The sequence below is a fragment of the Myotis davidii genome, unplaced genomic scaffold (assembly GCF_000327345.1).
Source record: "Myotis davidii unplaced genomic scaffold, ASM32734v1 scaffold402, whole genome shotgun sequence".
Classification (NCBI taxonomy): domain Eukaryota; kingdom Metazoa; phylum Chordata; class Mammalia; order Chiroptera; family Vespertilionidae; genus Myotis; species Myotis davidii.
In genome coordinates, this window is record NW_006293393.1 from 778013 (window position 1) to 793765 (window position 15753).

Consider the following 15753-nt stretch of genomic DNA (forward strand, 5'->3'; position numbering starts at 1 on the left):
CTTTGGTATTTTAAAATGCAGCATTAGGTTACCTCAAAAAGATGGTTACACAGGAAATTCATTTCTCTGAAGGTTCTAGATAATTAAAAATTTTATTTTTTTAAATGTTTTTATTCATTTTAGAGAGAAAGGGAAAGGGGAAGATAGAAACATCAATGATGAGAGAGAATCATTGATCAGATTTCTCCTGCGCCCCCCACCGGGGGCCCTCACTAGAGGCCCTCATGGCAGCTTCCCTCAGGGGGTTGAACCTGAAACCTGGCCACGTGCCCTGACCTGTGGGATCAGGCTTGAACCTGCAACCTTCTGCATGCCAATGCTCTAACCACTGTGCAACATTGGCCAGGGTTAGCTTTGGTATTTTATTATTATTATTATTATTATTATTATCTTTTAGAGAGAAAGGGAAAGGGGAAGATAGAAACATCAATGATGAGAGAGAATCATTGATCAGATTTCTCCTGCGCCCCCCACCGGGGATTGAACCTGAAACCTGGCCACGTGCCCTGACCTGGAATTGAACTGTGACCTCCTGGTTCATGGGTTTATGCTCAACCACACTGGCCAGGCTAAAGTTTTATTCTTAAAAGTGGTTCTTGCCTATTCCAAGATTATTTCCCTTGAGCCTGCATTTCTCTTACCATCCATTGTCTTCCCTTCAGTGTTAAACTTCTTGAGAGAGAGAAATCCATTCATGCTTCCTGATTTGTTACTTCTCATTTTTTGCCTTAATCTCTTACCAGTAGGCACAATACTCAAATTAGTCTGTTCTCTTAAAGCTTGACCTAAAGGCTTCTTCTCAACACTCATTCTGCTCTCACCCTTTCTCCATACAGATACTGCTGATCATCTTCTTTATCTTGGAAGTCTCCTATCCTTTCTTCTTGAATTCTCCTCTTTGGAGTTGCCATGCCGCCACACACTTTAAGTTCTCTTCCTGTGTCTGGACTTCCGTGACACATGGCACAAGTTCTCTCCAGTGCCTCTTCCTAATTTCTTTTGCAACCCCCTATTAAGACTTAGGCAGCAGTCAATAAATGTTAACTTCTTTTCACTTCCAAGTTGGGTCTTGCCCCTCTATCATCCTTAATTAATGGTATCCTCAGTTTCTTAGGCAAGAAACCATAGTCATTTTCAATGCTACCTCTCACCCTGATGTTTTTCTTTCTTTTTAAATCCTCACCCGAGAATATATTTTTCATTGATTCTAGACACAGATGAAGGGAGAGTGAGAGAAAGAACATCAATGCGAGAGAAAAATATCAAATGGTTGCCTCTAGTATGCACCCCCACCAGGGACTGAACCCGCAACTTGGGTATGTGCCCTGACTGGGAATCAAACCTGTGACCCTTTGATGCACTGGACAATGCTCTAACCAACTGAGCCACACTGGGTAGGGCTCACCCTGATATTTTCAATGATAAATCCATAAGGCAGAGTAGGGCTTTTAAACTTGTTATTATTTTAAGTGTATTTTATTAGTGGTACATGGTTAAATAAAGATAACCTTATAGTGATTAAGATATAAGTTAAATCTGTTTTTCCATCACTCATAAACACAGATAGGTTAATAGACAGACACACTTATTTTGTACTTTCTATTTCTTATGTTTTCTTTTCCTTCATTCCTGTTTCTGTTGGATTGATAGCTTTAATACCTTTTTCTTCCCTCTACTGGTTTAGAAGTGTTAGTTTATTATTTTTATTCTTTTAGCAGTTATGCTTAAATTTTTATATATGAGTTAATCAATATTTATGTTCCCCTCTTGAAAATAAAGGATCTTAGAATGCCCTCTTTCATCTTCCATGTTACTACCATTTTAATTTCAACTTGTTTTTCAAGACTACTAGCCACTGTCATCATTTATAACTTATATAAAGAAACTAAAATACTAACTTCTTTGCCTTTTGCAGTTCATTCCTTCCTTCTGGATTTGATTTTCTTCTGTTGAAATAAAATTTTTGCTAAAAATGTACTTCAGGGATTTGTGAGGAATAAACTCACCCAATCTTTGGATGACAAAATTCTTTATTTTTGCCTTTAATATTGAATGATAGCTTTATTAGATATAGAACATTAGATTGGCCATTATTTCCCATCAGCAGTTTGGAAATAATATTCCGTTCACTTCTGACTTCTTTTGTTGAGGAGAAGTCTGTTTTGTGTAATTTCTTTATAAGATGTCTTTTCTCACTGGTTGCTTTTAAATTGTTTTTGTTTTGTTGTTGATGGTAATAAATTCCACTAAGACTGGGGTGGGGAATATCCAGCCAGCAGGCTGTGTAAGGCCCAAGAAATTATTTGGTCTGGCCCTGACAAGGCATTATGGTGAGTTAATTAAATGTTTGACCAAATATAGCAGGCTAATTTTTAAGATGATACTTTTGTGTGGCCCACAAATGATGTTATAAATATCCAAATGGTCCTTGGCAGAAAAAAGGTTCCTCACCCCTGCACCAAGACGTAGCTTGGCTAACAATGAAGATTCCTTTTTCTTTATTTATCCTGGTTGGAAATTAGTTTTACTTCTTCAAACTGAGAACACAGTTGATTCTGGAAAATTCTCAGCTGTGAATTTTGGAATTGGAACTTCTATTTTTTATATATTTTCCGTACACCTCTATTAGATCTTCTCTTTTTACCTTCTAGATTTCAGCTTCTTTTGTTTTCTTTTTTAGCTGCCTGTAATACCTTTAAATTCACCTATTCCTACTTTAGCAGTTTACTATTCAATCCATTCAGTGAGTTACTTTATTACAATGACATCTTTTTCATCATTGTGAATTTATATTTTATTCTTTTCCAAAGCCACCTCCTTTTACCTTCCAATTCTATTGTACGTTTAAAGTTTCTCTCAACCTGTTCTATTAGGTTTTGGGGGAGTGCTGGCGGGAGGGCTCCATTATATCTCACTAGAGGCCCCATGCACGAAATTTGTGCAAGGGGCTTTGCCCTTGTAGCCATGGCAGCTTCCCTCAGCCCTTGCAGCCCCGGCTTCATCTGGAAGGTCATCTGGAAGGTCATCTGGAAGGTTGTTCAGCTGTCTGGTCTAATTAGCATATTACTCTTTTATTATTATAGATTATTCCTTCTCATGGTGAATTTGAAGGTAAGATTATCTTAAGCAGGGGGTTAAACACTGTAAACACTATGTGCCCTGGGCTAATTGAAAATTTGCCTTCACGTACTTGGGGACACCCTGGGTTCTTCCAGCCCTAGAGCATGTGTTGTTAATTTCTTGGTTTAAGATCTCTATATCACTGGAGTGGTGTGAAGTTTTGCTTCACACTTTTACTGTGTTGTGGGTCTACCCAGCCATTTTTCTCTCCTTTTAACAACTCACTTCCATCAGCTTCTAGTGATCACCCAGGACCCATGTGCTTCAAGGAAGGCAAGCCCCAACACTGAGTGGGAAGTTTAGGGAGAATCCCTAGGTCCTTTTCTTCCAACACTGTTGCCAGGAGCTCAGACTCTTCCACAACACTTCTCTTTGCCAGGCTTTTCTAATGAGCAGTCTGCATAGGTAACTGAAGAGAAAGATTAGACGCTACATTCAATAACTTAACAGTGCAACTGAACTCTAAGCCCAGTTTCCTGACGGTTCCTTCTCACTACAGGAAGCCCTGTATCGAAATGAAGTCAGAAACAGCTTTCAGGTACACTGAGGCCACTAGCAGGGAGCTTTCCTCATAAACTGATTAACTCAACAAAACCCCAGGAACCTAACTCTTGGGAGGTGTTTTGCCCTGGCACCAGTACTCAGCCAAGCTGGGGGCCATTTGAGAGCTCACTAGCACCCATATTCCAGGGCCAACTTGCTCCATTCATGAAACCGTTAGCAAGGCTGCTTTATATCAAGGTACAGGAAGAAACAACTTCTCGCGGAGGGAAAGAACTGTTTCTCCTCTCTCCCATTTTGTTCTCAAGTTTCTATCTGACAAGGGCTGCCTGGTTTGCTGACAATGAAAGAAGAATGCTAATGTGGCAGTAAAATCGGAGGGCTCCACAGGTTTGTTACAAAGGCTGAACACAAGGGTGTACGCGTGCCACAGACGGAGGGGTGTAAGGAGCGGTGGGAGAAAATTTGAGTCAAAACATCTAGGAGAGTAACAAAGAATACAGTACAGCTGAAGGCAGTGAACAGGAAGCGGGATCTGGGACCCAGCAGCCGGGACTCTGAGGCAGGCTGAGGAGTCTGGCGATTCTGGAAGCTGGCCGAGGAGTGTATGTCCACTGCTGAAAGCCTTGTTCAGAATCCTGGATAGACTGCAGTAGAGAAATGCTGGGGTCATTTGAAGTACTCTCTCTCCTAATGAAGGGTCTCCCTGGGAGTGATTTTGTATTTTGAGAACACTTTTTGCTTCTCTGGCTGAAGCTTCCAATATTGATCAGCAAAGCTCTGCTGAAAGAAACGGCTGCCGGGGAGGGATCCGACTTGGCACACTTCACAGGGCTTGGCTCTGAGCGGGAGAGAGCAGAGAAGGGCCAGCTGGGAAAGCAAGCAGGGCAGAGGGGCTGAAGAACTATGGGAAGGCCACAAGTCCTTTCATAACCACTGCCTCTACTTTCAGGGTGGAGGAGACTGATAAATCCTCAATTGTCTCTGCTGTCCTGGCTGTTTCTGTGGCTGTTCTTAGTTCTTTCACCTCCTCTGTGGAGCACACAAAGGGCTCAGGGGTGGACGTGAGTTGCCTAGGGTCCAATCCTGGCTTTACCACTGCCCAGAGGGGTGGCTCTGGAAAAATTCCTCAGCCTCTTGGAGCCCCCTTTTCTTTCTTATAAATCTGGGATAATGGTAGTGCAGACCTCAAAGGTTCCTGCCAGGAATAAAGGAAGTCCTTCTCATAAAGCACCCAGCACAGTGCCTGGCACCTAGTCAGGGGTCAGTGAAGGTGAGCTGTCATTTTACTCATTAGACATAAAATGTCTCTCTCCTCTCCCAAGAGTTTTGCCTTAAGTCATCCACCTCTTGTAGAATCTTGTTTCCCACCAGCCCCCTCTGAATCAGCACTGGGGTGTCAAAAATAGGTCCATTGCAGGCCTCAGGCTGCAAACATGCCTGAAAGTCTCAATAGTTCTAGTTGGGTGGGAACTTCTATTTGCCATTTGGATGGTACAGACAGGGTCTTACAAGAGTGGCAGGAACTGGGGGATTAATGGGTCCCAAATATTTGCATATAAAAGGCAGCCTCCATCTGCTGATGCCCTGCAGTAATAGAGTGTGATGGGAAAAGGAGGAGGAATCCTCTTTGCATTCTGAGCAGGCCTCTTAGATTTAAGAGGTAGAAAAGCTCTCCCAGGCTTTGGAACGTTGGCAGGGATCTGTGGTGACTGGATGGGTGGGGGTGGGAGGTGACTTGGAGAGGGCTCTTTGTTGTGCTCAGACTCTGGCAACTCATCAGGGAGGAGGCATGTCTTCGGCTCAGGGCTGGGAGCTGAGCCACACATGTCCCTCGCCCTGCCCAGAAGCCGCTCATGCCCAAGGTGCGGGGACTCCACTCTGGAAATATACTGAGACACGGGAATCATGACAGCTGCTGTCTGCGACACTGTCACTGTGTCCTGCAGCAAGGGGTTGTGTGCCAGCAGATACAAGCTCACAGACTGGGGAGAGCTCCCCACCCACACAGGAGACGGTACGACTGCCAGCCAGGCACTGCCCACCTTTCTGCCCTTGGCACCAGCACCCCGGTTTCTTAGGTTGTGCATGTTTATTTTAGTAGGAATCCCAAACATTTCAATGTGAGTGTTCATAATAGACCATTTCCTTCTCAATCCTTCCTGGCAAACCCTTTAAAATGCCCCAACGCTCCAACCAAGTGGCCACACAGCCCTGCTCTAACGCCACAGAAACAGCACCAAGGAAAGGCGGGCCTGGCGTGTGCCGCTCAGAGGCTGTCATGAGCAGGGTCATGGGCTGGCTTCCAAATTCCCAGGGACCTGAATATGCTAAACACTGAGAAAGAAACATGCAGATTCTATCTAGTCTTCAAACTCCAGATCAAACACTAATGACATTTGTTAAGACCTGTAACTGATGGGGGTGGGGAGGCTTCCTTTTGCATTTGAGGCCTAGTTTTTGAAAACCATACGGCACTGGTCAGCTAACTCATGGAAAGATTTCATAAAAGAAAAAAAATCTTTGTCTTCTGCCAGAATAAATTTCATATTATCAGTGTAACACAAACTAGCATTTAATACCTACATTAGTATTCTGCTGTCAGTGTTAGTGGGTGTTCTACTATTAACTCTCCACTGATGACTCTTCCTTAGCAAGGCACCAGGTTTTCTGAGCCTCAGAGAAGATGGGTGTGAAGAACAGCATTCGAAACGTGACCCTCAAGAAAGCTTCTCTCCTTAGGGAAACGCTCTAGAGTTTACAGTATATTGCTATTTATAGACTTAATACCCCATAACAAGCCCCTCTAGTATCATGGCAGGGGGACTGAGGGCCGTTAGGTACAAGCTACCGAGATGAGGTTTCCAGAGACAGGCTTTGGGAAGTGAAGGACTGAGCAGCAAAGCCTTGCGAAGTTCCGCCTGGGCATTTTGAATGTGACTCCATGCCACGTTTTCAGGTTTAGTTACCTGCTCTTGGGCCCTCGTTGCTCTGGACGTTGCCCATGCCCTTTCCTTTTAGTAACAGTAATCATCTATTCCTTTCTGACAAAATAGCAAGCATCTTCTTTGAGTGTTTACATCCTTGCCCCCATTTTGAATATTGTTCCCAGGAGACTCACCCCCAAACCTCTAGCCTCAAACTGGGGGAGAGCCAATCCCAGGTGTGTTGCCTCAGGGTCTTCAGATCTCAAAAGAAAATTTTACTGGAATTATAGAGCCCTACGGGCTGTGCAGCCCACCCTCCGCGACTCCAGCAACCCCTCTAAAATGTTAGCGTGTATATTTCCTCTGAACAGTTCATTTCACGACCCCACATTCACAGAACTGCCAGCCCTGCTACACTGCAGGGCAAACTCCAATAAAAAGGAAAGAGAGAAAGAAATCCCTTGCCACACTCACATGCTGGCTTGCCCACAGAGCCTCCTTTTAATTTTCTAGTTCCTCTGTCAGGACAGTTCAAAATAGCAAAAGGACTTACTACACTGGGGTTAAGAAGATCTCACAGCTAATTTTTACCCATCTCTGCCGAGAGGATGGTGCAAGGGTCAGAGCTTCACAAACTCATCTTTATGATAATCATCTCTTCCCTCACAATTCACTCTGGAGAGTGCGACGCTATTTTTAATTTCTTATTGGAATTGATGTCATGAGAGGAAGGCTATTCTGGCAGTTTGTTGAGAATGTCTGGAAAGAGGAAAAATAAAAATAAAAAGCAAAGGGGGAAAAAAAACCCATCCTACACATAATATTTTTTAAAAAGCCAAAAATCGCGCCTGTCACAGGGCAGAGGCTAAATTTCTAGACAAAACTGGGTGAACCTGGCAAAACTTAGTCAAACAGGCCCATTCAAAACCTCAAATGAAGAAACATTTTGTTGTTCTTCATACCTGCTTTGTTGTCTTTCCTCTCTCTCAGGCTGCCCACAATAGGCTGACCTCATTTGGTCAGCCTCCTCAGGCTCGCACCCAGGGCACCTCCACTCCCCGATGCCCAGGATTAAACAGGCAACCTATGGTCCTGGTACCTTTGGGGAGAACTGAATCCTTCTGGCTGAGGAAGGGCTCAAGGAGCCTCTGGAATTACAGTGGGTCTTTCTTCATCACAAAAATGATGATTTAGGCTAAAACTTATTAGGATGACTGACTTCCACTCATCTTTCTCTTCCTTCCTTCCTTCCTTCCTTCCTTCCTTCCTTCCTTCCTTCCTTCCTTCCTTCCTTCCTTCCTTCCTTCTCTCTCCTCCTCCCCCTCCTTCTCCTCCTCTTTCTTCTCTCTCTCTCTATCTCCTTTACAGAAACTCACATTGAGAACTTACTAGCAGCTGGATACTCTGCTCTTTTTTTAGAGCAAAGGTGGAGATTTATTGAAGAATAAGTGCAGACTCCCACGTGGGGAGGGGGAAAGGGTCCCCCCACTTGTATTTCTATTGTGCATGACAACATCAGAACAGTTCCCGTTGGGAGGGCACCAGCAGGCCACCTTTTGTGTGGCTTTTGAGCCTGAGCTCTCTGTGGACACACTGAGCCAGGACTCGAGAGTGGCGCCCTCCTTCCAAATTACACACAGGTACGTGCAAATGTGTCACCGTGGAGAGAACATCATTTTATACAATTCGTAAGTCTGACTGTCCAATACGGCTTAAATCCCTAAGGAGCACACAAAGGAAGGGAAATGATCCCGTCTCCTGTTTTTGCCATCCGACTGTACCGGGTGTTGTCTGATTAGTAATGGCACACCTCAGCCATGACTGGCTGTCGGGTTCCTTGACTGGGTCATGTTCTCCCCTCCAATTCCACCTCACCCCTGCATTTCCTGACTTATCCGTATTTATTCCTCAGGTTGAAGTTTGGGCATCCCTTGCTCTAGGTTAGGCTCCTCTCTTCAGTCACTCATATTGTAACTTCCTTATGCTTCTGTAACTCTCTCTGGAATTTAAAGTCCAAGAGGGCAGGGACCAGGTCTGTTTTCTTCAAAATCTTCCCGAGGGTCCAGCAGGCCGTGGCTCATAAAACAGGCCCTTAATATTTCCCAAATGAATGAATCTGACTCACAGTCTTTTGGCAAAGAGAGCAGCTTTGCCCCGAAGTTCTGTCTTAAGACCTCAAAAACCAACCAGAATTTTCCTGACCTCCAGCCTGATAATCTATGTTACCAATAAAGCTATGCCCATTTTGTAGCTTTTCCTGTCAACTCTTTCATCTGTCTGACACAGGGTTCTTTCTCAGGCATTGGTTGGCAATCTGCTTTGAAAGGAAAACTGAAGAACTTTTTTGTTTCTGTCCTGTTTGTTCCATGGAGATCACTGTAAGCCCTGCTGCGGCATTTCTCATGAACCCAGGAGCTTGCTCTGATGTGGCATGCACCTGCCCGGTGACAACCCTGCCCATAGGTTACCACTCCCTGGAGGGCACATTTGTTGCCATGGAGAGAAACAGGCTGGTGAGCAAGACCAGGCCAGCTTGGAAAGATTAAAAAAAAAAAGTGTTGGGTGCTTTTTCACTCATACCGGTCAGCTGGCTTTGCAAAGCTTTATAAAAATAATCGCAGTAGCGAAAATCAACCTAAGAATGCTGCTAATAAGCAGGATATAAAACGCAGATTAAAACTAAAACCTCAACAGGAGAAAAAACATTCAAATTTAAATAAATAATCTTTAATTGCAGCACCATCAATTCCTGTGCACCTGAGCAAAGTGATTATACCAAACAATTCGAGGGAGCCAGGATAGCTTCACTTTTTTCCTGAAAGAATTTTGTGGTGGTTGTTGTTGTGAAATATAAGAAACATACGAAAATAGCCACAAGCAGAATAACAACAACACACCCACTGGTGCTCACCGGAGAGCAGGCAGTTCACTTTATATACGCGTGTGAGAAGTGCGATGGGCACCCCCGCGTTACAGAGGCGGGGTCCCGGGCACTGGAGGATTCAGAAACTTCCTTAAGTTTACATGTATCAAAGGAACAGAACCAGGATTTGAGCTCAGGCAGTCTGACTACAGATTCCACACTATTAACCACTGGACTTCACTGCCTCTCACAGTTTACACACAAATGAATGTATATTACATATATGCATTTTAACATGAACAGCCAGGCACCAGTCATCTAGCTAAAGGAACAGAGCGCGACCAGCGAGTATCTTAAAGACTCACTGTGTGCCCCTCCTCAAGCATACCCCACTCTCTGTGCCACCTCTCCTCCCAAGGCAGCCATTATCCTGAATTTTGGGTTAATTCTCTTGCTCTTTGTTATCGTTTTAATATCTACAGCTCTCAGTGATACACTGCTAGTTTTCTACTTCATGTAAATAGAATCACAACATGTGTATTCTTCTGTGACTTGCCTATTCTACTCAATATTATGTTTTTGAGATTTTCCCTGTAAATGAGCACAGATTTGGGTCATTCCCCTCTGGGAGCTGTATTTTGTTCTTTGTTTATCCATTCTACGATTGGACGTGTACAATAATTTATTTTTGCAATAGAAACAATTCTGTGGATGTCTTTTTACATGACTCAAATTTTAGCAGCACCAGAATCACCAGGATGGTATGGTAAAACACTAGTCCTACCATTGGAGTTTTATTTAGTAGATTTGGGGAGGGGCCTGAGAATTTGCATTTCTAACAAGTTTTCAGATGATGCTGATGCCATGTGCCCCAAAGACCCCACTTTCAGATCCACTACTCTTGGGTACAGACCTAGGTGTAAGACAGGGTATGTGTAATAGGCTCTGTTTTACCAGATATGTCAGTATGTCTTCTGAATCTTTCTATAAATTTGCAAACCCATCTGTGGTCCTTCCACATTTTTAACTTATACTATTCAATTTAAGATGTTTTTTTCATTATTGGCCTTTAATTTTCTGTGTGATGACTGGTTCTTGCTCATTTTTCTATTGAATTTTTAAAAATATTTTCTTTTTTGACTAGGAGAATTCATTATATTTTATGGATATCAATCCCTCTTTAGTTATACGAGTTGCAAAAATCTTCTCCCAGTTCATGGCTTGTCATTTTATTCCCTTTACTAGAGGTCCAATGCACGAAATTCGTGACCTAGGACGGGGGGTTTCCTCAGCCTGACCTGCATCCTCTCGCAGTCCAGGGCTCTCACAGTTCAGGACCCCTCACTCTTTACTGCCCGCTTGCTTGCTGCTCGGTACCGCTCAGTTTGCTGCTCCTTAGTGCTGCTGCGGAGGCAGGAGAGGCTCCCACCACATCCGCTGTGCTCGCCAGTCCTGAGCCCAGCTTCTGCCTGAGTGGCACTCCCCACTGTGGGAGTGCACTGACCACCTGGGGGCAGCCCCTGCGTTAAGCGTCTGCCCCCTGGTGGTCAGTGCGTGTCATAGCGACTGGTTGTTCCACCGTTCAGTCGATTTGCATATTAGGGTTTTATTATATAGAATGTTGTTTTTTGAAGAACCAAAGTTGGTAAGTTTAATGTTGTCAAGGTTATCAGTCTTTAATTGTTTGTACTTTCTGTGTTCTAAGAAATCCTCTATTCTGAGATTATAGTTTCCTATATGCTATTTTCTAAAAGTTGTATTTATTTTTGCCTTTCACATGTAAGTCTTAATTTGCCTAGACTTGATTTTAGTGTATGATGTGAAAGAAGGATGAAATTTTATATTTTCTCTACACTGTCATAATTGTTCTGATTTTGTATTAATGTCAAAAGGGTATGACTCATAGAAATGTCACAAACATTCTTGGCATTTTTTTCCCCACGTATGTCTAACATCAGCTTATGCAGTTCCATGAAAACTCCATTGGAATTTTGGTTATAAACTGTACTGATTCTAGATCAATTTAGGGAGAATTAATATCTTTATAATGTCCCCACTGATGAATAGGTATATGTTCATAATATCCTCTTATATTTAATTGCTGCTGCATCTGGATCATTTTTTTTTTAAATTCCTAATACTGTTTATTTGTCAGTGCCCCCCACCTCTTTATTCTTGATTAGTCTTATGGAAAATTTTATCTACTTTTTAAAATTTGCTTCTTTGTGTTTTTTTTGGTGGTAAACTATACAAAACATAAAACTTACCACTTTAGCCATCTTTTAGTGTACAGTTTTGTGGCATTAAGTGCATTCACATTGTTGTGCAGCACAATCACCCCATCCATCTCCAGAAATTTTTCATCTTCCCAAATGGAAACTCTGTGTCCATTAAACAACAACTTCCCATCTCTAACCCCACCCCCGAACCTTTGTCAACCACCATTTCACTTTCTGTCTTTATGAATGTGACTACTCTAGGCACCTCAATTAAATGGAATTATACAATATTTGTCCTTCTGTGACTTACCATGTCTTCAAGGTTCATCAGTTTTATAGTATGTGTGGGAATTTCTTTTCTTTTTAAGGTTAATATTCCATTGTATGTATATACTATATATTTTTATTCATTCATTCGTCTATGGATACTTAGGCTGCTTCTACCTTTTTGCTTCTGTGGATAATGCTACTATGAACATGGGTGTACAAATATCTCTTTGAGTTCCTCTGTCACTTCATTTGGGTATATATCCAGAGGTAGAATTGCTGGGTCATATGGTAATTATGTTTAATTTTTTAAGGAAGTACCATATCCTTTCCCACAGCTGTACTATTTTACATTCTCAGCAGCAATGCGAAAGGGTTCCAATTTTTCCACATCCTCACCAACACTTATTTTGTGTCTGTATGTTTTTAAAATAGCCATCCAAATGAATGTGAGGTAGTATCCCATTGTGGTTTTGATTTGTATTTCCCTAATATATTAGCTGTTTTAAATTTTGGTTTTGTCATTTATTTTCATTGTATATTTGTTCTCTATTTTGTTATATTTAATTTTTCCTTTCATTACTTCTCCTGGGTTTATTGTGCCGTTTTCACTTCCTAAATAGAATGCTGTTGTTGAAATAAGGACCACAGACGTAAACTTTTAAATTAGGACAGCTGTTTACTGACAGCCTGTACACGGGAAAAGAGCACAATCCACAATTACATAGCTCCACTCCTTTGGCTCCTTAGAAGCTTTAGTTACAAGAATTCTTTTCTACATGTTTACATTGATAATATTAGCAGATCTAGCCCAGTAATACAAGTCAGCCTCAAGGTCTGATTCTGAGAAATACCATTCTCTGTGGTTTAGGGTCTCTTTTTCTTTTTCTGTGGTCTGGAATAGAAAACTTACGGGTAGAAGTTCCTTGTGATACAGGGCACAGCTTTGTAAAAATTTACCCAATGACATGGAGGGGGTATAGTCACTTCTGGCAGGTCAGGGGTGAGTGGAGTTCTCATCTATATATAGCTCATCAAATTAGGAAAGGCTCAAAATTCAGCCTTTAAAGTTTTGATATGTAGCATTCTTCTTATTGTTCATGCCCAAGTAATTTCTAATTTTTATTGTTTTTTTTTGTTTGTTTTTTACTTAAAAGTAAAAACTTTTAGAAGTTTGGTTTTTTTAAAAAATATATTTTATTGATTTTTTACAGAGAGGAAGGGAGAGAGATAGAGAGTCAGAAACATCAATGAGAGAGAAACATCGATCACATGCCTCCTTCACACCCCCCACTGGGGATGTGGCCACAACCAAGGTACATGCTCTCCCTTGACTAGTTTGAAAGTTACACTTTCTATTTCTCTTAGTAGTTTTCTTAGCTATTTAACCAGCAATTTTCAACCCTTTTCATCTTGTGGCACACATGAACTAATTGCTAAAATTCTGCAGCACACCAAAAATATATTTTATTTTTTCGTCAGTCTGACAAAAGGAAAAAAAGGCATAATATTGATTCATTCACACTGGATGGCTATTGTTGTGTTGGCTATGGTCATTGTTGTATTTGACAATCTAAGGGAAAAGAGGCCAGTGCCCCTGACAGCCAGGTATTGAATGTTTTAAAAATTCTTGTAGCACATCTGATGAAAATTGCTTATTTAAACACATTTACTTAGAGTCTACAGTTAAACACTTTGAGCTCTTCTCAAATAGAACCTCAGCATATTTTACTGATTACTATCCCCTTACCCCCCATATGCTATTTTTATTCAGAATTTTAATCCTCTCATTTTTAATACCACACATCACATTCTTATTACTGTTTTATATATTTAATGTATGTTTAAGTATAACTACATATTTACTAATATCTTAGTAATCTATCTTACTTCTCAGACCTTCCATCTGGGATCATTTCCTCTTATCTGAATACATCCTTCAGAATTTTCTTCAGAGGAGGTTGGCTGGCAGTAAAATTTTTGTTTTGCCCCAAAATGTCTATTGCATCCTCTTTGATATTTTTACTACACATGAAAATTCTAAAAATTGAGCTATTTTCTTATCTAACTGAAGATATAATTTTACTATCTTTTGGCTCCTATTGCTTTTGAAAACTCAGCTGTCAGTCTAAATGCTATTCCTATGTATCTGTTTTATCTTTCTAGCTGCTTTTATATCTTTTTGTTTGTTTAAAGTTTTTCAGTTTCATTATAAAATGCCCATTATAATTTTATTTTCATTTCTTCTCCTTTGTTGGTCTTTCTGGATCTTAAGGTTAGTATTACTTAACAATCTAGAACATTTTTTTTCTTCCCATCTGCTATAGAATTTCTTTTTGGAATTCTAATGACAGTATCTTAGGTTATCCTCCTAGTTTCTTAATCTCATTTCACATTTTCCTTCTCTTTGTCTCTCTGAGCCATATTCTGGTTTATTTAGTGCTATTTCCCAGTTCACTCGTGTTCTCTTCAACTGCCTCTAATTTCTCTAATCCAGTGATTTTAGTTCCTATTTTTATATTTTTCGTCTCCAGAAGTTTCACTTCCTTATTTTTGAAGTCTCTGCAGATATTTTATAGTCTTTTATTCTTGTTCATATTTTCAATGCTTTTAAAAACCTTTCTGAAACATGTAAAAATATTTATATTTTTGATTGATATTTCCAATAATGAAGTATTTATAGGCCCAACTCTGCTGTCCGTTGCTTCTGCTGGCTTTACTCATGGAGGCTTGCATCTTGTGTTCTAAGTGAAAACTGTTTCTCCAGAGGAGATTTCTGTTCATATCTGAGAGTCACCTAGGGCTGTTTAGGGTAGTTACACTGCCATTACGCCATAAGAGAATATCTACTTTAAATTTCTCCTTTCTCAATGTTTCTGGAAAGAAACAGTTCCCAGTGGATAAAAATATACTTTGGAGAATATGAACTAAGATATTGAAATATCTTACAAATCAAATTCTTTACCATTTGTACCTGGGTTGTACTTACGACTTTTTTTTTATATTTTTAACATTTTTTATTGATTTCTTACAGAGAGGAAGGGAGAGGGATTGAGAGCTAGAAACATCGATCAGCTGCCTCCTACATGCCCCCCACTGGGGATGTGCCCGCAACCAAGGTACATGCCCTTGACTGGAATCGAACCTGGGACCCTTCAGTCCGCAGGCCGACGCTCTATCCACTGAGCCAAACCGGTTAGGGCTTAGGATTTTTATTTGGCTGTGAATGTACCTCTAATACGAAATATAGTTCCTTCTGCAGTTTGGTTACTAAACCATCCCTATTAGCTCTGCTATAAATCACGAATGTTGAAAATGCATGATTATTATGAATTTCAGTCACATTATAAAACACCGCTTAAGAAATAACCCTATAATCACAGAAATGCACCAACCTGTGAGGGTCATCAGGATCACAGTTAGGGAGAAACTGAGTGATTGCTTCTGCCACTTCTTCATTTGATAAAACATCCCACAGTCCATCCGTTGCCAGGATCAGCACATCATCTGCTCCATGCTCATATTTGGAGAGATCGTAGATTCTTACCTGAAACGAACGAGAACACTTCGGCTTAAGAGGTTGTAAGCACATCATTCCCCCTAACGAACTGACTTCTGATCTCCAGTCCTTTTCCTGCCCAGCCCAGTGGTTTGCAGGTATGAATTGTGAGGTACTCACTGTGCAGCAAGCTTGTGGGCAGGGTAGCTTCCTTCGGAGACTTGTACAGATATATGGGGCCTAACGGGTGGGCTTAATAGTTTGACAGAGAAGAAATGAACTGTCTGGCAGGAGTGGCTCAGTGGTTGAGCATCCACCTATGAACCAGGAGGTCATGGTTTGATTCCCAGTTGGGGG

The 15753-nt window shown here is 41.4% G+C and overlaps 1 protein-coding gene across 1 annotated transcript in view; it reads right to left on the reverse strand.

Moving 5' to 3' along the window:
* The window catches only part of PPM1H (protein phosphatase, Mg2+/Mn2+ dependent 1H), a gene marked incomplete at its 5' end in the record, with an annotated part of 267569 nt that overhangs the window by 6320 nt on the left and 245496 nt on the right, over nt 1-15753 (reverse strand). Inside the window, one exon of the mRNA XM_015566131.1 lies at nt 15293-15444. Coding sequence (XP_015421617.1) covers nt 15293-15444 — 152 coding nt within the window. The remainder of the gene's footprint in view (nt 1-15292; nt 15445-15753) is intronic.